General features: G+C 52.1%; 2 protein-coding genes across 17 annotated transcripts in view; one reads left to right on the top strand and one right to left on the bottom strand.

Annotated features, from left to right (window-relative positions):
* The first annotated feature begins 1,123 nt into the window (after positions 1-1,123).
* MTFR1L (mitochondrial fission regulator 1 like) lies at positions 1,124-19,097 on the top strand. Of its 12 annotated transcripts, none has more exons than XM_063631610.1 (8): positions 1,378-1,629; positions 2,012-2,133; positions 4,230-4,339; positions 5,164-5,268; positions 8,818-8,927; positions 9,131-9,342; positions 11,987-12,308; positions 18,071-19,097. In XM_063631610.1, exons 3-8 carry the CDS (start codon positions 4,316-4,318, stop codon positions 18,174-18,176), a joined length of 879 nt encoding a protein of 292 aa, XP_063487680.1. In that variant the 5' UTR covers positions 1,378-1,629; positions 2,012-2,133; positions 4,230-4,315; the 3' UTR covers positions 18,177-19,097. The 12 variants fall into 12 exon arrangements, with proteins under 12 accessions (XP_055118711.1, XP_063487687.1, XP_063487685.1 ...); XM_063631611.1 differs by having other exon boundaries at positions 1,380-1,629; positions 2,016-2,133; XM_063631613.1 differs by having other exon boundaries at positions 1,433-1,564; positions 2,016-2,133.
* AUNIP (aurora kinase A and ninein interacting protein) overlaps positions 12,899-23,306 on the bottom strand; it is a 42,142-nt gene continuing 31,734 nt past the window's right edge. For 2 of the 5 annotated variants that reach the window (XM_063631565.1, XM_063631568.1), the window contains exons 4-5: positions 15,760-16,008; positions 12,899-15,598 (exon numbers count right to left, since the gene is read on the bottom strand). In XM_063631565.1, the coding sequence (XP_063487635.1) occupies positions 15,857-16,008 (152 nt within the window). In that variant the 3' untranslated portion in view covers positions 12,899-15,598; positions 15,760-15,856. The other 3 variants (XM_055262730.2, XM_063631567.1, XM_063631566.1) reach the window with 3 other exon arrangements.

Below are 23,306 nucleotides of genomic sequence, written 5' to 3'. Positions count from 1 at the left end.
CCAAATCAGCATCTACACCCAGGACAGACAGCCAGCGTGGACTTGCGTGATCCACCATCGCACAGGAGGGAAAGGTAATGATTAAAACACAATGTGCCATCCTGGAAAGACGGCCAGACCTGGAAGTCAATCTTCAGCGTTTGAGATATGGTGGAGATCAGGGTGGATGACCTCTGAGGTCTCTTGCCAGGACCAGTTACATAATTTGCAGAGCGCAGTGCAAAATGAAAACACAAGACCCCTTATTAGAAAATCATTTCAAGACGGCAACAGCAAAGTACTAAACCAAGTACAGGGTTCTGAGCATGCGGCCCGTTGTGATTGCATGGGCCGTTCACCCATGAAACCAGCTCTGTCTCTGGCAGAGGGGACTGCAGGCTTTGGAACCAAGGAACTCCAGCCTGTGAGTCAGGCACAGCCCGAGGCTGTGCTGAAGGCAGAGGAGGAAATGTGACCCAGGAACTGCATGCCACAGACCAGGACGGTGAGCGCTGGAGGACAAAGAGGGAGTGGGTTAGTGAGCCTGGAAGGAATGTGGCTCTTCCCACAGTGCCTCTGGAGTCTTGTGCATCAAGTACCCATCTAACAAGCACACTCATTGAATATACCGTGTGTGTGTGTGTGTGTGTGTGTGTGAGAGAGAGAGAGAGAGAGAGGCTAAAACAGAGAGAGAAGAAAGCTGCAAAGTGCTGGAGGGCAGGAGTCAGAGGAGAAAGAGGCCCATTCTGCCCATTCTTGCTGGAGAGAGGCTTTGCAAAGGGACTTGCCTGGGAACCAAGAACTGGGAAGGGGGCCAGGGTGAGGATTCTGCAGTTTGCCCTAGGGGTAGGAGCATATTTTAGGGGTCGAGGGACACACCCCTCGGCTTCCAGAAGTTGGATGGGGCTAAAGGTGGAGAGCAACAAGCAGGGGGACGCGACGAATACTAGGCCCAGGGATCTCCAAACGCAGCCAACTCCTCCCGGGGACACAGACCCCGCGGGGGCACGGTCTCGATGGAAGGGAGTGTGCTCCGCGGGATCGGAGCCTGCGGCCGCCAGCGCCTCGCCCACTCGGGGGCCACGCTCCTCTAGCCACCGAGCTGGACCCGCCTCCCGAGGGTGCGCGGAGGTGCGGCTCGGTGCGCAGCTGCGGAGGATCGCTTCCGGGGGGCGGGTCAGCGGAAGTGAGGGCGGTGGAGGCTGGGCGGCCCAAGGTGGAAGAAGGGGCCGTGAGGTGAGAGAGTCCGGGAGCCCGAGCCTGAGGTGAGAAAGGTTCTAGGGCGGCGCGGAGGCGGGAGCGCGACCTTCCAGCCCGATAGTAGACGGGGTCTACGTGCCGGGCGCTGTGCGGAGCCCGCGGCTCCTGTTCCCGCGCGAGTTCTCGCGGGAGCCGCAGCTGTCTGTCTCACTTGGCCCGGGGGAAACTGAGTCCCCGAAGGGTAGTTGCTCGTCGGAGTTCCCCAGCAAACAGTGACGAAGCCAGACCTCAGGCTTCTAGTTTCGGCTTCGCTGCTTGACGGGCCGGGCTGCCCCGCCGCGCATTCTGAGACCTGGCCGCGGCTCGGAGGCTTCCGCGCACTCGGGTCCGGGTCCTGTGGGTCCAGGGGCCGCTGGGCAGGCGACGAGGACTTGGCCGACCTTGGCCCAGGTCGGGTCGTCTGCCGCGGGGGAGGGGCGGCTCGCCCTGGCCGGTCCCCGCGGGGAGAGGGTCCGCGCGGGTCTCCGGCCACTGCTGCGCGCGGCAAAGTTTCACTGAGCGCGGCGGCCTCCGTGGGGGCCCCCGGGACCAGGGGTGCTGAGCGGGGCCTTGCGCTGGAGGAGCTCCCGTTCTGAGGGGACGCCTGTCAACAGACAGCAACGGCAGCCTCCGGAGGGCTGCGGGGCGCAGAGGTGGCAAGACCCACCGGTGCTGCCGGCGAACCGGGGGATGATCTTCTAGCCAGTGACACTTGGGGGCGGGGGTGACAGCTGAGTTGGTGTTCCCCTTCATTCGTTTAGTTCAGCGCGTTGAAGCTCTCACTGTGTCCCAGGCAGACACCGTGCTGTGCCCGGGGATCACAGTTATCTAGTTCCTCTCGCGAGGACTCCGAGGGACAGGCAGGGTGCTGCGGAGCGCACAGGAAAGGACCTGACCCTGTCGCAGGGAAGGAAGGTGATGCATGAGCTGAGCTCTGAGGAATGATGAATGAGCTCGGCGAAGGGGGCGCTGGTGTTTGATGCAGGGCTCAGGGGTGGGCCCAGTGTTGGGGGTTATGGGCCAGTGTGGCTGGAGGGCAAGGGGGAGAGCAGGAGGGCTGGCTGCCAAGTGTGCAGGCCTTTGTGCTCAGTGAGTGTGCTCTAGAGAGGGCAGAGAAAGATGGGTTTGGGACTGATTGTGGAGTTTATCCTGTGTTGGCTCTAGTAAGCCAGTTTTAAACGGATGAGCGATGTGATTAACTGTGTTTGGGAAGGATTCCTCTGGCTGTGTGTGAGGGTTAGGCCCAGCTGGGTCTTTGGAGGTAAGGTCGGAGAGGAAGTGGCAGTAAGCACTGTTAGTGCAATTTGTGGCCGACACGGACATTCGGCACAGAGCCTGGCACACAGAGGGACTCTGATAATAAAGCCTTGAACTGAGCTGAGAAGATGGAGCCCACGCAGGAGGTGGCAGGACCCGGACCAGGCTTTGGGTGCTTTGCCCTGGCATGACCACTGAGTGACCTTAGACAAGTGCCTTCCCCTGTCCAACTTCCTTTCCCCATGTGTATCCTAAAGTGAGTGACACCTCCTCTCCCAGGGGTAGAAGAGGGGACCCTCCACGGGAGGTCTCCAGAAAGAGCTACTTTGTCAGTCTAGTCTGTCCCCCGTTCAGAGCCTGTCCAGGGCTCCCCAGTGACTTCTCACCCGGACCTCAGGACTTGCCCCCTACTTTTGTAGCTTTATCATGCTCTGCTCCTCTTTCCATATCCTTCACCTTCTTGTGCTGGACCTGTGCTCTTGCTGTTTTGTCTTCATTTCCTACTCCCTCGCAACTTACTACAGGGCACTAGGGCCAGAGCTCTGACCTCATCTGGCCACCTGCCTAGTGATACTCAGCCTTTGCTAGAAGTGTGTATTCATGTCCTATCACTCTGCTGGACAGCGAGTTCCTTGAGAGCATGACTGTGTCTTACTCCTTCCATAGCCCCTACGGTGCCCAGCACAAGGCCTGGCACAAGTGGGTGCTGTTGGTGTTTGATGAACAAGTGAATGAATGAGCACACTGATTGCATCTGCTCACCATGCAAGGACTGCTGTGAAGAGCAGTCAGATGTCACCTCACCCATCTGTGTCATGTTTTAACAGTTCATTAAGCACTCAACCCCATTTCACTCATTGACCCTTAAGGTAGCCTCCATTGGCAGCTTTTCCTGTCTCCTTCTTCCAGATGGAAAAACCAACGTTCAGAAAAGTTAAATAACTTGCCTGTAGCTACAAAGCCAGAAGGTGGCTGAGCCAGGATAAACTTTTTTGGCTCTTTTTCTCTGTAGCTTAGGAGACTGAGATTGGCATGAGCTGGTGTTCGTTCTCCTATTTTCTCTGATCTCTCCCTTTGCAAGGGCCCAGCAGTTCTTTTATATCTCATCTTCAAGAATGAATCCTGGGCTTGGATAGTACTTATCATTTGGCTAGATGAGCTTTGTAGCTACCAAGGATTCTATCTGCATCTTTAGAAGTTTTGCCTCAAGAAACCTGAGAGCCCAGGAAGGCTCTTGGGTTGGCCAAGCTCACTAGGCAAATCTTTTTTTTTTTTTTTTTTTGAGACGGAGTCTCGCTCGGTCACCCAGGCTGGAGTGCAGTGGCGCAATCTCGGCTCACTGCAAGCCCCGCCTCCCAGGTTCACGCCATTCTCCTGCCTCAGCCTCCCAAGTAGCTGGGACTACAGGTGCCCGCCACCACGCCTGGCTAATTTTTTGTATTTTTAGTAGAGACGGGGCTTCACCGTGTTAACCAGGATGGTCTCGATCTCCTGACCTCGTGATCCACCCACCTCGGCCTCCTAAAGTGCTGGGATTACAGGTGCGAGCCACCGTGCCTGGCCGCAAATCTTTAACAGAACCTTTAAGAGTCTGAACTTAGAGAAGTGTTGGGTGAGGGCAGCCTCTTGGGCTGGTTTTCTCCCCTGTGAAGTCATGGCTCTGCAGGGCCTGGTTTTGTGGGTCTTGTGTGGTGACCATTGAATCCCCACTGTGGGGAGTTGTTTCACAAGAGGGAAATCTGGTGCTCTTCCAGATGGCCTGATATGAAGGAGTCACGCCTCCCGCCTCCTGGAGCTGCCCAGTGGCTGCCTTGTCCTTCGAGTGCAGGAGCTGGTTCAAATGTCGGGAATGGAAGCCAGTGTGGTAAGGGGCATTCCCAGGGCAGGGGTATGGTGGGGAAGGTTGGGTGCTGGGTCTGCTGAAGTACTGTATAAGGTTCTGAGACTCTGCAGTTGAGCACTCCTTTCTCCAGAGGTCTGGAATTGGAGCAAGGCCACCGTTTCACTCCCTCCCCCTAAGAAGAACCAACTATGAGGCCGGGCGCGGTGGCTCAAGCCTGTAATCCCAGCACTTTGGGAGGCTGAGGCGGGTGGATCACGAGGTCAGGAGATCGAGACCATCCTGGCTAACACGGTGAAACCCCGTCTCTACTAAAAATACAAAAAATTAGCCGGGCGTGTTGGTGGGCGCCTGTAGTCCCAGCTACTCGGGAGGCTGAGGCAGGAGAATGGCGTGAACCTGGGAGGCGGAGCTTGCAGTGAGCTGAGGTCGCGCCACCGCACTCCAGCCTGGGGGACAGAGCGAGACTCCGTCTCAAAAAAAAAAAAAAAGAAGAACCAACTGTGATCCTGGGGCACTTCAGGAGTCAGTGTTTGTCTGCCTTTCTATACAGAGGGCGGGAAGGAAAGCCTGGATAATCTCTACACTGAGCTACTTCCTCTCCCCTTCACTGACCCTCCCAACATTGACTGCCTTAGCAGCAGCAGGTATTCTCTTGGGTGGCTGGCCAGGGTGCAGGCTGGCAACTGGGGAACCTGCCCTCACTATAATTGAGAGTTGACTTGCCCCTGGAGAGTGCCCTGTCCCTAGGCTTGTGGAATTCGGTCTCCCTGCTAGAGAGGAGAGGACAAGGGCGGTAGTTGGATTCACTCTCTGGGGTCGCAGCTGTCTCTGTCTCTCTGCTCCAGACCATCCCAATCTGGCAAAACAAGCCACATGGGGCTGCTCGAAGTGTAGTAAGAAGAATTGGGACCAACCTACCCTTGAAGCCATGTGCCCGGGCATCCTTTGAGGTGAGTATGTTGGAAGGGCAGGAGAGTAGAGGCTCAGACAGTGCTGCTTCTGTGCCCCAAAGCCCTTGGTACTGCCCAAGTAGGTTGTTTCCTGGTCACTTTTCAATTCTGTTATGAAATATTTGTTAAATGCTTATAGGAGATCCTGGTCACTGTGTCCTCCTGAGTGCATACAAACCTGTGACCACAAGGAACCTGACAGGTCCCCCACATGGGACACTGAGTGTTGTGACTTTTGAGTTGAACTCTGCTTTTCTTCACCTGCCCTAAGAATTGGCCATGTAGCCAGTATTTTTATTTATTTTATTATTTTTTGAGATGAGGTCTCCCTGTGTTGCCCAGGCTAGGTCTTAAACTCCTGGGCTCAAGCAGTCCTCCTGCCTCAGCCTCTCTATGTAGCTGGGATTACAGGCACAAGCCACCATGCCCGGCTCCACTATTTTTAGTGTTTCTCTGAGGCCATAATTCCTCAGCCTGCTCTTTTTGGCCAATCTGGGCATCCTTTACTGGGGTGCTTTGGTCTTACCTCTGTGTCTAGGGATCCTTTAGCATGCCCGGCTCCACTATTTTTAGTGTTTCTCTGAGGCCATAATTCCTCAGCCTGCTCTTTTTGGCCAATCTGGGCATCCTTTACTGGGGTGCTTTGGTCTTACCTCTGTGTCTAGGGATCCTTTAGCATGCCCGGCTCCACTATTTTTAGTGTTTCTCTGAGGCCATAATTCCTCAGCCTGCTCTTTTTGGCCAATCTGGGCATCCTTTACTGGGGTGCTTTGGTCTTACCTCTGTGTCTAGGGATCCTTTAGCATGCCCGGCTCCACTATTTTTAGTGTTTCTCTGAGGCCATAATTCCTCAGCCTGCTCTTTTTGGCCAATCTGGGCATCCTTTACTGGGGTGCTTTGGTCTTACCTCTGTGTCTAGGGATCCTTTAGCACCCACTCAGCAGCAGAGATTCCTACCTGGCCCAGGTCTCTTGAGACCCCTTCTGTGGTAGAAAGCTAAGTAGCATTTATTAGTCCCAGCTGCCTCCCTCTAGGAACTAATGGTTAAGCACCAGCCCCAAACTATATGGTTCAGATGTGTGCATTTGGGGAGCTGGGATGCAAAAGAAATACTTGTGCTTTCTACCCACACAGAGGAGATAGAAATATGTGCATAAAAGGATGTGGGCCCAGGTAGAAACAGAAATGAAGGATCCAAATCTGTATAAAAGATGCTAAGAAGTGGAGTCTGTAGGAACTGGATCTGGAATTAGAAGAGGTGTCAGGGTTGGTATTAGGGTCAGGAATGCAGTTGGAAGTGTTGCAGGGGTAGGGGTCAGGAAAAGCTGTCCCAATATTCAGATTGCCAGCTATCCAGAATTGCCTAAAGATTCTGGGCAGGATAGTGGCCGGGCGCGGTGGATCACGCTTGTAATCCCAGCAGTTTGGGAGGCCGAGGCGGGCGGATCACGAGGTCAGGAGATCGAGACCACGGTGAAACCCCGTCTCTACTAAAAATACAAAAACATTAGCCGGGCGTGGTGGCGGGCGCCTGTAGTCCCAGCTATTCGGAGAGGCTGAGGCAGGAGAATGGCGTGAACCCGGGAGGTGGAGCTTGCAGTGAGCCAAGATCATGCCACTGCACTCCAGCCTGGGTGACAGAGCGAGACTCCGTCTCAAAAAAAAAAAAAAAAAAAAAGATCCTGGGCAGGAACTGGTCCTAACTGCCTCAGAAGCATCAGAAAAAAAAAGGGAGACAGCTAGGGAGTGTGGCTCACTCCATGGAGGCTGTCCCCACACTTGGCTATACCCCCTTCAGTTCTTTGGCCAGATGCTGGGCAGAGACAATCAAAGGTACAGGGTCTCACAAAGCAGGAATATATGTGAGTAGTATTAGTAATACTAGATAACATTTACTGAGCACATACTATGTGTCAGGCACTGTGCTGAGTACTTTATATGTGTTTACTCATTTAATTGTCAAGAGCAAAGGAGCATTCAGGGCTAATCAGGAAAACAAATGGAGGCTTCCCCCCAATGGCCTATTTTAGCACTAGTTCCTGGGTCACTGGAAGTTCTTCTCTGTGTGACCTTGGAGTATCACTTAACTCCTGTGAGTCCCAGGTTTCCTATCTAAATACAGGAGCGATCAATCCTGGATCCATCTACCATACCAAATAATTTGTAGCAGAAACAGTTGAATTTTACTTGTGTGTAGATATGCATTTATTATTATTATTAAATTACCTCAAATATTATTTAAGGGACTCTTACCAATTTATTTTGAAAAATTTAAGCATATGAAAATATTAAAATTATGAAAAGTAAAAGGAAAATAAATTACCTATAATTACACAGTAATAATACAATAACTATTAATGTCTTAGTGTAATCCTCTTTTTCTAGATGGATGTTTTTTACTTTGTTGTAATCACAGTCAACATGATTGAATCCTAATTTTTCACTTAACATCTCTAGGTTGAGGAGCTATTTTAAGAAATCGTATTATGGTTCCTTTTATATAATCGTTTCTTTTTATTTAAATCTAAATATATTCAGATTTTCAGGTTTGTTTAAAACAGCATTGCTGTAACAATGTAGATCTCAATTAGCTATACAGGATTATAAAAAGCTAGTCAGGAAAAATTTCCTATTGCCACAACAGGTTGTGGATGACCTTGTACTTCTGTTTTCACCAGAGGGCACAGTGGTTTTAGACAGTTGCCATCTCTATTAAAAGGTGACTCAGGCCTGTTCCACTGAAGACACAGAACTGTTTGTAATCCCGTAGACTCTCATGCGTCTGGCCTCTTTTTGTTTTTGAGTGTGGCTCTGTTTTTTGTTTTTTTTTTTTGAGACGGAGTCTCGCTCTGTCGCCCAGGCTGGAGTGCAGTGGCGTGATCTCGGCTCACTGCAAGCTCCACCTCCCGGGTTCACGCCATTCTCCTGCCTCAGCCTCTCAGAGTAGCTGAGACTACAGGCGCCCGCCACCACGCCCGGCTAATTTTTTGTATTTTTTAGTAGAGACGAGGTTTCACCGTGGTCTCGATCTCCTGACCTCGTGATCCACCCGCCTCGGCCTCCCAAAGTGCTGGGATTACAAGCATGAGCCACCACGCCCGGCTGAGTGTGGCTCTGTTGTCCACGCTAGAGTACAGTGGCGCAATCTCAGCTCACTGCAACCTCTGCCTCCTGGGTTGAAGCCATCCTCCTACCTCAGTCTCCTGAATAGCTGGGACTACAGGCGTATACCACGATACCCAGATAATTTTTGTATTTTTTTGGTAGAGGCAGGGTTTTGCCATGTTGCCCAGGCTGATCTCAAACTCTTGGTCTCAAGTATTCTGCCTGCCTCGGCCTCCCAAATGCTGGGATTACAGGTGTGAGCCACCATGCCTGACTATCATCTGGCCTCTGTTCAATGTTTTCGACCAGGAACCTTCTTCTGCCCCCTCTAGGAAGCCTTCCTGACACCCAGTGCCGGATTAGGTACCCCTCCTGTGTATTCTGCAGTTTCTGATTGGCTCATCATGGCGTCTGTAAATGTTGATGAATTTTGCTTCTCCACAGACCCTGCCCAACATCTCTGACCTGTGTTTGAGAGATGTGCCCCCAGTCCCTACCCTGGCTGACATCGCCTGGATTGCTGCGGATGAAGAGGAGACATATGCCCGGGTCAGGTAGTTGAGGCAGTAGCTGGTCTGCTAAGGAATGGAGAACTTCCCAGAAGAGGTGGCAGGCAGCAAGGAGAGAGGAATGAGAACTGTGGGCTCAGAGAGGAGCAGAACCTTACTATGCTACTCTTATAGGAGTGGGGGAAGGAACTGTAGGAGCACAGTGGCCTGCTGTCTCTAACTGACTTACTTGGTTTTCCCTGGTCCAGGAGTGATACGCGCCCCCTGAGGCACACCTGGAAACCCAGCCCTCTGATTGTCATGCAGCGCAATGCCTCTGTTCCCAACCTGCGTGGGTCCGAGGAGAGGCTTCTGGCCCTGAAGAAGCCAGCCCTGCCAGCCCTAAGCCGCACCACTGAGCTGCAGGATGAGCTGAGCCACTTGCGCAGCCAGATTGCAAAGATAGTGGCAGCTGATGCAGGTAGGAACCCCTGTGCCAGGGCCAGAACATAACAGGCTGTTCCTTTCCCCTGGCTCTTGGGCAGGATAGACGTAAAGTAAATGGTAGTCCTTGGTTTGGAGGTACTTAGGTTCCGGGCCCTGGGGTTGTCCTGAAACCTGGCTAGCCTATAGTGCCTCTTAGATGGTTTCTACCAGCCATTTTGGGCTGAATGGTTTGGTTAGGAACAAAATATTAACCTGTGACCCCAGGCAGAGTCCCTCCGTTAGCCCCAAAACTGATACCCTCTTCTAAGTGTCTTTAAGATCACATCTTACATAAGCTGACAGTAGCTTTTTTTTTTTTTTTCTCTCAGAGTCTTGCTCTGTCGCCCAGGCTGGAAGTGCAGCGGCACGATCTTAGTTCACTGCACTCTGCCTCCTGGGTGCAAGTGATTCTCCTGCCTCAGCCTCCTGAGTAGCTGGGACTACAGGGGTGTGCCACCAGGCCTGGCTAATTTTTATATTTTTAGTAGAGACAGAGTTTCACCATGTTGGCCAGGCTGGTCTTGTATTCCTGACCTCAGATGACCCACCCACCTCAGCCTCTCAAAGTGCTGAGATTATAGATGTGAGCCACCAAGCTCAGCCAGCTTTCCTTTTTTTGGAGACAGGGTCCTGGTTCTTGCTCTGTTGCCCAGGCTGGAGTGCAGTGGCGCAATCTTGGCTCACTGCAACCTCTGCCTCCCAGGCTCAAGCGATTCTCGTGTCTCAGCCTCCTGAGTAGCTGGAATTACAGTTGTGCACCACCACGCCTGGTTAATTTTTTTATTTTTAGTAGAGACAGGGTTTCACCATATTAGGCTGGTCTCAAACTCCTGGCCTCAAGCAATCTACCCAGCTCAGCCTTCCAAAGTGCTAAGATTGCAGGCATGAGCCACTGTGCCTGCGGTTGAAACAGAGTCTTTCTTACTCTGTCACCCAGGTTAGAGTGCGGTGGTGCGATCTTGGCTTGCTGCAACCTCCACCTCCCGGGTTCAAGCAATTCTCGTGCCTCTGCCTCCCGAGTAGCTGGGATTATAGGCGCATGCCACCATGCCAAGCTAATTTTTTGTATTTTTAGTAGAGAGAGGGTTTCGCCATTGCCCGGGCTGGTCTTGAACTCCTGAGCTCAAGCAACCCACTTGCCTCAGCCTCCCAAAATGCTAGGATTACAACCATGAGCCACCGCACCCTGCTTTCCTTTTCAATACAAGAAGTAAACATTCCCCCCACCACCGAGACTTACCCTTTTTAAGCACCTATCTTCCTTTGCCTTGTCGTTTCTACCAGGGATCACAAGTGGCTTTACCACTTCAGTTCTCATACTGCTAGTGACATTGTCCCCGTGCCCCACCCTTCAAAGTGGGGAGTTGCATGACATTATGTTATGTTTTCTTATCTCAAATTGGTGGACTTTTTTGGTGGAAGGAGAATTTCATAAAGTTGGAGATTTTGGCCTTAAAATACAGTGGCTGGGCACTGTGGCTTACGCCTGTAATCCCAACACTTTGGAAGGCTGAGGTGGGTGGATCACCTGAGGTCAGGAGTTTGAGACCAGCCTGGCCAACATGGTGAAACCCTGTCTCTATAAAAAAATACAAAAATTAGCCAGGCGTGGCAGCATGTGCCTGAACCTGGGAGGTGGAGGCAGAGGCAGAGGTAGAGGTTGCAGTGAGCTGAAGTTGCACCACTGCACTCCAGCATGGGCGACAGAGACTCCGTCTCAAAAAAAGAAAAAAAAAAAAAAAAAACAGTGGTCCATTATGCAAACAAGCCCTGTAACCCACCCCTCCAGCTTTCTGTCTACAGTTAAGGCAGAACCACTGGAAATGGATGGGAAGCCTGCCTTAACCAGAGGCATGGACAGCCAACAGGTGGATCTCTCCCAAGATGCTCAGGGCTTATCTTCATATTCCTCCCATCCTCATTTTTTCACTCTGCATTGACTCAGAGTCATAGCTCTGAAATTTATCATTTGGTAGGACACATGAAAATCATGGTGTTATTTGAAATCTTCATGTATTTAATTTCTTCACATGGAAGTTTTATGAAGAATTGTACTGAAACTTTCTGTTTATATTTCTTGGCTACTTTTTTGTCATCCAAGAGACAAGCAGAAGTAACATGTTTTTTAGAAACGTAGTTTTTAGTGTATTTAGTGTTTTTAAAGTATTTTTAGAAATGTAAAAATTGAGGAAATTCTCTCCACTGAAATTTGGGAAGGTTGGGAGGTCTGTCACCATTCTGGTTTTGCTCAGAACGTGTCTTCTAGTTCACAGATAGCAAGATTCAAAGGAGCATAGTCAAAAGCACTAGTCTAGTTAGAGAAAAGGACAAATTCAGGCCTTAGCTCTGTCACTGCTGCTTTGGCCTATGACAGGGCTATCACTCCACAGCCTGTTGTGGAATGGGAGCTTTTAAATGCCAAGGCCTTTATGGGGCTGGGTTTTCTACAGCTTTCTGAGCCCCCGAGTGAGAAGCATAGTGGAATGACCCTCCACTGGCTACAGATACCATCCTGGCTCCCAGATTGTCATGGTGTGAGCCCAGGAAATGAACGTTCAGTAGGCAGGGCTGTGGGGAGAAGATATTGCTACTGTGTTCTAGCCCCAATGTCCACCCATGCCTATTGTTTTCTCTTTCAGCTTCGGCTTCATTAACGCCAGATTTCTTATCTCCAGGAAGTTCAAATGTCTCTTCTCCCTTACCTTGTTTTGGATCCTCATTCCACTCTACAACTTCCTTTGTCATTAGTGACATCACCGAAGAGACAGAGGTGGAGGTCCCTGAGCTTCCATCAGTCCCCCTGCTTTGTTCTGCCAGCCCTGAATGTTGCAAACCAGAACACAAAGCTGCCTGCAGTTCGTCTGAAGAGGATGACTGCATCTCTTTGTCCAAGGCCAGCAGCTTTGCAGACATGATGGGTATTCTGAAGGACTTTCACCGAATGAAACAGAGCCAAGATCTGTAAGTATCTGATGAGGAGCTCTGGTATCTATTTACTCAGAGTTGCCCATGGCCAATTATCTAATGCAACATACTTACATAGTAAGTTCTTAGTAGTACCATATGTTATGTCATTCATAAAGCTTGCTGACTACCTGCTTGCCAGTGCCTGGGGCCCCAGTTTGAGGAAAGAGCAACACTTTACATTTATTGGGTTTGGGCACCCCAACCAAATATGAGGCTAGTAGGGATTTTACAAGAAGGCTCATCTAATCCAACTTCTGTTCTCAGGTGGCTTTACCACTTCAATTCTCATACTGCTAGTGACAGTGTCTTCATGCCCCACCCTTCAGAGTGAGGGGTTGCATGACATTATGTTTTGTTATGTTTTCTTATCTCAAATTGGTAGACTTTTTTGGTGAGAGGAGAATTTCATAAAGTTGGAGATTTCTGCTTTAAAATACAGTGGTCCATTGTGCAAACAAACCCTGCACATTCAGTGATTTGACAACAAGGCTTTTGAGACTCACCAGTAGTTCCAAAACCTAGCTGCCCATCAGAATTGCTCGGATTTGTTTGTTGTTGTTTTTTTTTTTTTACATACAAACAAAAAGATGCATATCAAATATATTAGGAAGGTTGCACATGGGAAGACGGGGAATAGAAATGGGGGGTGGGAATTAATTAAAGAAAATAAATGAGAGAGGGACTTTGTATGGATCAATGATAATAACTCAATCCTCTATTTGACAAAGAAGAAGAAGGAAGAGGAAGAAAAAGAAAGTGGGATAAAGGATCAGAAAGGGAGGAAAATAGAAAAAATTAGCGTATGACTCCAGGGTAGACCTGTTTTGTTGTCGCTGGGTTGGTTGGTTGGTTTGTCTGTTGTATTTTTCATATGTTTCACCATGTTGGCCAGGCTGGTCTCGAACTCCTAGCCTCAAGTGATCACCCCGTCTCGGCCTCCCAGAGTGCTGGGACTACAGGCGTGAGCCACCACGTCCAGCCCCCACATTGCTTCTGGCCTCCGTGGTAGACCTCCCAGATGGGGCCGCTGGGCAGAGGCGCTCCTCACATCCCAGACGACGGGCAGCCAGGCAGAGGCACTCCTCACTTCTTCCCAGACGGGGTGGTGGCCGGGCAGAGGCGCTCCTCACTTCTTCCCAGACAGGGTGGTGGCCGGGCAGAGGCGCTCCTCACTTCTTCCCAGACGGGGTGGTGGCCCGGCAGAGCCGCTCCTCACTTCTTCCCAGACGGGGTAGTGGCCGGGCAGAGGCACTCCTCACTTCTTCCCAGACGGGGCGGCCGGGCAGAGGTGCTCCTCACATCCCAGATGATGGGCGGCCGGGCACAGGTGCTCCTCACTTCTTCCCAGATGGGGCAGCCGGGCAGAGGCGCTCCTCACTTCTTCCCAGACGGGGTGGTGGCCGGGCAGAGGCGCTCCTCACTTCTTCCCAGACGGGGTGGTGGCCGGGCAGAGGCGCTCCTCACTTCTTCCCAGATGGGGTGGTGGCCGGGCAGAGGTGCTCCTCACATCCCAGATGAGGCGGCCGGGCAGAGGTGCTCACTTCTTCCCAGACGGGGTGGTGGCTGGGCAGAGGCACTCCTCACTTCTTCCCAGACGGGGTGGCGGCCGGGCAGAGGCGCTCCTCACATCCCAGATGAGGCGGCCGGGCAGAGGTGCTCACTTCTTCCCAGACGAGGCGGCCGGGCAGAGGCGCTCCTCACTTCCCAGATGATGGGCGACCAGGCAGAGGCGCTCCTCTCTTCTTCCCAGATGGGGCGGCCGGGCAGAGGTGCTCCTCACATCCCAGATGATGGGCGGCCGGGCAGAGGCGCTCCTCACTTCTTCCCAGACGGGGGGGCTGGGCAGAGGCGCTCCTCACTTCTTCCCAGATGGGGCGGCCGGGCAGAGGCACTCCTCACATCCCAGACGGGGTGGCTGGGCAGAGGCGCTCACTTCTTCCCAGACGAGGCGGCCGGGCAGAGGCGCTCCTCACGTCCCAGATGATGGGCGACCAGGCAGAGGCGCTCCTCACTTCTTCCCAGATGGGGCGGCCGGGCAGAGGCACTCCTCACTTCCCAGACGGGGCGGCCGGGCAGAGGCGCTCACTTCCCAGACGGGGTGGCGGCCGGGCAGAGGCGCTCCTCACATCCCAAATGGGGCGGCCGGGCAGAGGCGCTCCTCACATCCCAGACGGGGCGGCCGGGCAGAGGCGCTCCTCACATCCCAGACGATGGGCAGCCGGGCAGAGGCGCTCGTCGCTTCCCAGACAATGGGCGGCCGGGCAGAGGTGCTCCTCACTTCCCAGACGGGGTGGCGGCCAGGCAGAGGCACTCCTCACTTCTTCCCAGATGGGGTGGTGGCCGGGCAGAGGCGCTCCTCACTTCTTCCCAGACGGGGTGGTGGCTGGGCAGAGGCGCTCCTCACTTCTTCCCAGATGGGGTGGTGGCCGGGCAAAGCCGCTCCTCCCTTCTTCCCAGACGGGGCGGCCGGGCAGAGGCGCTCCTCACATCCCAGACGAGGCGGCCAGGCAGAGGCACTCCTCACTTCTTCCCAGATGATGGGCGGCCGGGCAGAGGTGCTCCTCACATCCCAGATGATGGGCGGCCGGGCAGAGGCGCTCCTCACTTCTTCCCAGATGATGGGCGACCGGGCAGAGGCGCTCCTCACTTCTTCCCAGATGGGGCGGCCGGGCAGAGGCACTCCTCACTTCCCAGACGGGGCGGCCGGGCAGAGGCGCTCACTTCCCAGACGGGGTGGCGGCCGGGCAGAGGCGCTCCTCACTTCTCAGACGACGGGCGGCCCGGCAGAGGCGCTCCTCACTTCTCAGACGACGGGCGGCCGGGCAGAGGCGCTCCTCACATCCCAGACGGGGCGGCCGGGCAGAGGCGCTCCTCACATCCCAGACGACGGACGGGCGGCCAGGCCGAGGCGCTCCTCACATCCCAGACGACGGGCGGCCGGGCCAAGGTGCTCCTCACATCCCAGACGATGGGCGGCCGGGCAGAGGCGCTCCTCACATCCCAGACGACGGGCGGCCGGGCCGAGGCGCTCCTCACTTCCCAGACGGGGTGGCGGCCGGGCTGAGGCGCTCCTCACATCCCAGACGATAGGCGGCCAGGCAGAGACGCTCCCCACCTCCCAGACGGGGCAGCAGCCGGGCAGAGGCTGCAATCCCAGCACCCTGGGAGGCCAAGGCAGGCGGCTGGGAGGCGGAGGCTGCAGTGAGCCAAGACCACGCCACCGCACTCCAGCCCAGGCAACACCGAGCACCGAGTGAGCGAGACTCCGTCTGCAGTCCCAGCACCTCGGGAAAGGAAAGGAAAGGAAGGGAAGGGAAGGGAGAAGGGAAGGGAGAAGGAAGAAAGATTTGTTAAAAATACACCTTTAACTTACTAAAGTAGAACCCCAAGGAGTGGAGCTGTAGGTTTTTCCGATGGAGTATGAGGGTCTTTGGGGAATACTTACCTTGAAAAACTTCATCTGGCAAAGAAGCCTCAGGGAGTCACCCCATTGCATAGTGTTTCTCCAGTTGTAGGTTGCGGTTTCAACAGCTGCACAGGACTTACCAGAGGAGCTTGGTTTGAATGCAGGTTCCTGGGCATTTGAGAGCCAGACCTTGATGGCCAGCACCCAGCTTGTGCAGCTCTGTTAATGCAGATGAAAAACTGTTTTGGGGACAGGGAAGTGAGGTCTTCTCTTGAGTTGATAAAGGTCCTGTTAAAGGGAAAGTTACTTGCCCTGGATCCCTTTTTGTTTCCTGGGATCCATTTCCCTCTGAAAAGTAGACCAGGCTAAGTGACTCCCTCATTGCTTCCTGGCAGTTGACCCATTTAGGGAAGTCACTCTTAACCTTCCTTCACTGGCCCTAGTCAGGTTGGTCATACTCACCCATATCTCTTTGGTCTTCCACATTCCCAAATTCAGTTGCTGCTGCTTTTGGTCTTCTCTGAGCTGTTTTCTTCTGAACACAATGTTTTATAGGTTGACTCTCAAACTTTCTCTTACTTGCCTTTTGGACCAAATTAGATTCAAGACCCTTATTGCTAGCCCCCTCCTCCCACTTGTGTCCTCAGATCAGAAGGAGCTGGGTCAGTGAATAAGAATGGGAAAGTACCCCAGTCAGCAAAGGTTCAGATACGTCACCAACCAAACACAGTTCCTCTTGTCTTTGCTTTGAAGGTTTAATATCGGGGGACCTGCCCCGATAATCACGTAGGTTCTTTTCTATTTTCCTAAGCGTCTACTGGCTTGAGAAATAAAGGGACAGAGTACAAAAGAGAGAAATTTTAAAGCTAGGCGTCCGGGGGAGATATCACACATTGGTAGGATCCGTGATGCCCCACAAGCCACAAAACCCAGCAAGTTTTTATTAGGCATTTTCAAAAGGGGAGGGAGTGTGCGAATAGGTGTGGGTGACAGACATCAAGTACTTAACAGGGTAATAGAATATCACAAGGCAAGTGGAAGCAGGGTGAGATCACAGGACTACAGGACAGAAGCAAAATTAAAATTGCTAATGAAGTTTTGGGCACCACTGTCATTGATAACATCTTATCAGGAGACAGGGTTTTGAGATCAACTGGTCTGACCAAAATTTATTAGGTGGGAATTTCCTCTTCCTAATAAGCCTGGGGGTGCTATGGGAGACTGGAGTTTATTTCACCTCTGCAATCTCGACCATAAGAGACAGGTACGCCCCAGGGGGGCCAGTTCAGAGACCTACCCCTAGGTGTGCATTCTCTTTCTCAGGGACATTCCATGCTCAGAAAAGGAATTCAGCGATATTTCTCCCATTTGCTTTTGAAAGAAGAGAAATATGGCTCTCTTCTGCCCGGCTCACCAGCGGTCAGAGTTTAAGGTTATCTCTCTTATTCCCTGAACAATTGCTGTTATCCTGTTCTTTTTTCAGGATGCCCACATTTCATATTGCTCAAACACATATGCTATACAATTTGTGTAGTTAACACAATTATTACAGGGTCCTGAGACGATATACATCCTCCTTGGCTGACAGGATTAAGAGATTAAAGACAGGCATAGGAAATCACAAGGGTATTGACTGGGGAAGTGATAAGTGTCCATGAAATCTTTACAATTTATGTTTAGAGATTGCAGTAAAGACAGGCATAAGAAATTACAAAAGTACGCCGGGCGCAGTGGCTCAAGCCTGTAATCCCAGCACTTTGGGAGGCCGAGGCGGGCGGATCACGAGGTCAGGAGATCGAGACCATCCTGGCTAACACGGTGAAACCCCGTCTCTACTAAAAATACAAAAAATTAGCCAGGCGTGTTGGCAGGCGCCTGTAGTCCCAGCTACTTGGGAGGCTGAGGCAGGAGAATGGCGTGAACCCGGGAGGCAGAGCTTGCAGTGAGCCGATATTGCGCCACTGCACTCCAGCCTGGGGGACAGAGCAAGACTCTGTCTCAAAAAAAAAAAAAAAAAATTACAAAAGTATTAATTTGAGGAACCAATAAATGTCCATAAAATCTTCACAATCCACGTTCTTCTGCCATGGCTTCAGCCGGTCCCTCCGTTTGGGGTCCCTGACTTCCCACAACAGTTGAATAGTCAGTCTTGGCTCTTATATTTAGCTTAATCACCAGTAAAACACCTTCATGATGAATATATAAGTTCACTAGGATTTCAAGCAACTATTTTCCAGGTATCTAGGACCCTCTTATATGATGTATCAGATAACTTGTTGTGAGGATTCATTGAGATAATGTATTCAAAGATATACAGCACTAAGTACTCAAGCTATTATTGTGTCTCTAGGAACCGGAGTTTATTGAAGGAGGAAGACCCTGCTGTGCTTATCTCTGAGGTCCTACGGAGGAAGTTTGCTCTAAAGGAAGAAGATATCAGTAGAAAAGGAAACTGACAACCCTCAGCTCTGCAAACTCAGTCTCATGCTCCTGGAATACCTTCAATAGCTGCCTTCCTCACCGCAGATGTTTCTGCCTCTTAAGGATAGATCTTCTGCAACAGTCTTGCTGACAAGCTAGAGCTTGGACTGAAAGAGAAGAGCTGGATTATATGTTTCCCAGACTTCAAACCCTAGCAGAAGCTAAGGCTTGTGATTTGACCTGAGACATTTGTTTCAGGTAATCGTGTAGAATGAAGTACCTTAGTTTAAAGGGTAAGAGAGAAGTTGTTTCTGGTTTTTCCTTGCCCCTGTGTGAAAATAGGTCCTAAATGACTGACTGACTTCACTGCATTAGACCCTATAACTGGTCTCACAAGACACTTTGTGCCCAGCTGTCACTCACTCTCAGCAGCTTTCTTGCAGCAGAGCAGGGCTGAGGGGAAGGGGCTATAAATGTTTGTATACATGTTCACAGGGCACGGAAAATCTTATGCTGCTCCGTCATAAACCTACACCAATGCCCAGCAATCACCCTCCTCACTTCCTTGTCTAGATATAGAGGTCAGGCTGCTGAACCAGCCAACACATGGGCTACTGCTGGGAAGCTGAGCTGTTTTTTTTCTTAAACACATTTTATATTACTGAACAACCAAATCTACCCTCCACGGCCCTGAGGCCTTATCAGTTCCACTGATTAAAAACTTTCTCTTCCACGGACTTTAAGCCCAGTAGGAAAGAGAAAGGAGGAGGGGGAAAGAGCATTCCATCTTTCTTCCAGGCCCTTGACTGCTCCTTTGGGTTGGGCCAAGGTTTGTATCTACCACACCATGCATGACTCAAATGCCCTCAGGTCCCTTTCTCTATGATATGTATACTGCTTGTGTTTGGGTTGAAGCACTACCTGACATTAAAGGAAGGACTTGGAGAGAGAATGCATTTGCTGTGTCCATCTCTTGAGTTGTGATTACCCAGTATCCTTCAGGGGCATAGGATTATTGTTAATTTTAAGGTATATGAACTTAAACAGGCTACTGGCTTCTCCTCTTTCCTTATAAGGTCCTGCCCTTCTAGGGGGTTTCTTCCGCCTTTCTGTAGAGATTTTGCCCTATACTCTTTTTCTTTTTTTAGAAACAGTATCTAGCTCTGTCATGCCTAGGCGGGAGTACAGTGGTGGGATCATTAGCTAACTGCAGCCTCCAAACTCCTCAGCTCAAGCGAGCCTCCCACCTTAGCCTCCTGAGTAGCTGGGACTACAGGTACGTACCACCACTGTTAGGTAACATGGGGTACCTTAAAATGGCGCCGTACCTTAAGATGGGGCCGGTTCCGGGTTCTTCTCCCCTCCTTGATCGGGCACTGTCTGAACCCGCCAAAAGAGGGCCAATCAGAAAGAAGCATCTCCTGCCTTCCCTTGGGCCCGCCCCTAGCCCAATCCACGTAGGCCCAAGGGATATAAAACCCAGCACACCAGCAGCCCTCTCTCTCTCCTCTTCCTTCTCCTTGCGTGGTGCCACTCGATACCTCCAATAAAGATCTCTTGACCACTACCGGTGTAGTTTGGTCTCTGCCCGGCGCCTTTCATTGGTGCCGTGACTCGGATCGGGACTCCCCACCCCCCTCGGTGGAACCCCGATCCCTTTCGGGCTCAGTCCAGACCCCGGCTGGTCTTCGCTCATTTTCCTGTTCGCAGACCTCTACACCCAACACCGGCCTCATCTCAGTAAGTCTCCCCTTCCGGTGTCCGACACCAGTCAACCGGCTCCTGCCTCGGCCGCCCACACGGCTGCCGTAAATCCTATTTTAGACTCGGCCTCCAGGGAGCAGGGTTCCCTCCTTTTCCTTCCTCACTCGCCAGGCCTGGGCCCCTTCCCCTTTCTCACTCTGAAAATCCTGGTACCAGGTGGCCCACAGCCCTCGGCCTCCTAGAGGCCCTCAGTCCTTTTGTTTCGGTGACGACCGACTCGAAGGGTCTGACTCACAGCACAGTCATCGGCTGGTAGGGGACACCCTTCCCAACCCTTTGCCATATATTTCCGTAAACCCCCTCTTCTCATAATGGGAGCCTCTGCATCCCTGCCGGCCGACTCTCCCTTACAATGCCTTTTAAATAACTTATCAGCCCTTGGTTTGGCTGCTGATCTCAAACCTACACGCCTCTAAATTGTGCATTCAAAACTGGCCCACCTACCCCCTAGACAACCAAAACAGATGGCCCACTTACGGGTCCTTTGATCCCAACCTTCTCCGGGATCTCTACAACTATTGTGAGCGAACAGGAAAATGGGCAGAGATCCCCTACGTTCATGACTTCTTTCTTCTACGGGACAAACCCAACCTCTGCCTCCCTTGCAAGCTGCAACACTTTATCGCTGCTCTCAAGCTACCAACCTCTCCTTCCGCTCCCAACTTTGATCCGGCCGACGAACCCCCCCCACCCCATACCACCACCCTCCACCTCATCTTCCGGTCGCCGCTCAACCGGTAGCTGCCCAACCACCCCACACCCCTGCCCCCTCTTCTGGTACCTCCCCCCCATTGCCTTCGCCCTCAACCTCTTCCTCCCCATCTTTTAGCCCTCCCACTACCCGTTCCAGGTCACACCTTCCCGTCCTTGCCCCCCTCAGGGAGGTTGCAGGGGTGGAGGGCATTGTCCGTGTCCATGTTCCTTTCTCTATGGCCGATTTGTCTCAAACTGAAAAACGCTTAGGCTCTTATACCTCTAACTCCACCTCCTACATCAAAGAGTTTCAATATTTGCTACAAGCTTATAGTCTCACTTTCCACGATATCTACATGATCCTCTCTAACACCCTTCTCCCTGAAGAGCGCCGGCAGGTCTGGGAGCAGGCCCGCACCTATGCAGATGAGGTCCATCAGACAACCCCCGCCCTACCACTAGGTGCACAGGCAGTCCCCGAACAAGAGCCTAATTGGGACTATAACACCCCAAACGGCATTGCCGCCAGAGACCACTTTGCCACCTGCCTAATGACTGCGCAAGGCAGCCCAAAAGGCTGTTAATTTTGAAAAACTCCATGAAATAGTACAAGAAAAACATGAAAACCCGTCTGCCTTCCTTGACCGCCTTACACGGGCGCTCCAACAATACACCAACATAGACCCAGAGGCCCCTGATGGCAGGCAGCTCCTCGTGTCTCATTTTTTTGCACAGAGCTTTCCTGACATCAGGGCCAAACTTAAAAAGTTAGACAGAGGCCCCTTCACTCCACAGACCAAGATCTTGGCAACGGCATTCAAGGTTTATCACAACCGAGATGAGAAGGCCAGGAGGCAAAAGTACCAAATGTTGGCCCAAGCTCTCCAAGCCTCTCCTCGGTCCGCCACAGGGTCACACGGCCGTAAATCGCCCTCCGCCCACCCTCAACGTCAGCCACCTGGGCCCTGTTTTAAATGTGGTAAGGAAGGACATTGGGTCCGAGAGTGCCCAAATCCCAGGCCCCCCAGACGGCCCTGTCCAAAATGCCACCAGCCTGGCCATTGGGCCGTGGATTGCCCCGGTCCCCCAAGGGGGACCGGGTCCACCCTCAGCCCAAACCCTGATCTTCTAGGACTGGCCATTGAAGACTGACGGGGCATTGGGACTCCTTTCCCGACTCAGATCATCACTTCACAGGAGCCCAGGGTCTCTCTAACGGTGGATGGGCGTCCCATCATCTTCCTCCTTGATACCGGGGTAGTTTCTCGGTCTTGCGAGAGTTTTGGGGTACCACTTCCCTTTTTGGATCTCCTATAGTCGGGGTTGGAGGTCAAACCATTCACCCCAGAGCCACTCCTCCCTTATCTTGCTCCCTCTCAGGCCACATTTTTTCTCACAGGTTCCTTGTCATGCCTCAATGCCCCCTCCCTTTATTGGGAAGGGACATCCTCTCCAAGTTCAAAACCTCAATCACCTTCCACCCTATAACTTCCTCAAACTCCACATCCCTCATTGCTCTGGTAGCTAGTTCCATCGACCAGACTTCTGCTCCCATTCTGCCTCCACTCCCACTATGCGTCAACCCCTCAGTTTGGGATACCACCACCCCCTCATTGGCACAATGTACTCCCATACAAATCCTCCTCAAAAACCCCAACCACTTCCCCTGCCAGCCTCAATACCCTCTTCCTGCCTCAAGCCTACGAGGAGTACAACCCATAATCTCAGACCTTTTAAGGAAGGGATTCCTCAGGCCAACCCACTCTCCATTTAATACTCCCATTCTAGCTGTAAAGAAACCTAATGGCAAGTTCCGTCTTGTCCAAGACCTGAGACTTATTGAGGCCATAAAGCCGATCCATCCTTTAGTCCCTAACCCCTACACTCTCCTCTATTCCACCCGACGCTACTCACTTTTCGGTTGTAGACCTTAAAGACGCCTTTTTCACCATTCCCCTTTCCCCTCAATCGCAAGACCTCTTTGCCTTCACTTGGACAGACCCGGATACTCAACAATCACAGCAACTAACGTGGACAGTCCTCCCTCAGGGGTTTCGAGACAGCCCCCATACCTTTGGTCAAACCCTCGCCTCAAATCTAAAACAGCTCAGCCTTCCCCAGTCCACCCTTTTACAATATGTAGATGATCTTCTCCTGTGCAGCCCTTCTCTGGCTGTCTCCCAAACCGACACCGCTTCCCTTCTCAACTTCCTTGCAGATAAAGGGTACCGAGTGTCCCCCCTTAAGGTCCAACTCTCCTCAACACAGGTTACCTATTTAGGAGTCCTCCTCTCCCACAACTCAAAGGCCATCACCTTAGACCGAAAGTGCTTTATCCAAAGCCTCCCCTCCCCAAAACCAAACAAGAACTTCTTTCGTTCTTAGGGCTTGCAGGTTATTTCAGAACATAGATTCCCAATTACTGCCTCCTAGTGAGACCACTTTATGAGCTCTCCCAAGGAGCCCCATCTGAGTCCCTAGACACCGCCATCCAACAACCCTTTCACACACTCCAACGAGCCCTACCGAAGGCTCCGGCCCTACATCTGCCAAACCTTCAAAAACCTTTCATCCTCTATGTTCATGAACACCATGGCCTAGCTCTAGGACTCCTGGGACAAATGCAGGGACCCACGTTTGCTGCAACAGCATACTTATCCAAACAACTAGACCCTACTGTGCGGGGATGGGCTCCCTGCCTCCGGGCC

Source organism: Symphalangus syndactylus, chromosome 22, assembly GCF_028878055.3.
Source record: "Symphalangus syndactylus isolate Jambi chromosome 22, NHGRI_mSymSyn1-v2.1_pri, whole genome shotgun sequence".
NCBI classification, from domain to species: domain Eukaryota; kingdom Metazoa; phylum Chordata; class Mammalia; order Primates; family Hylobatidae; genus Symphalangus; species Symphalangus syndactylus.
This window is presented reverse-complemented; position numbering and strand designations above follow the sequence as displayed.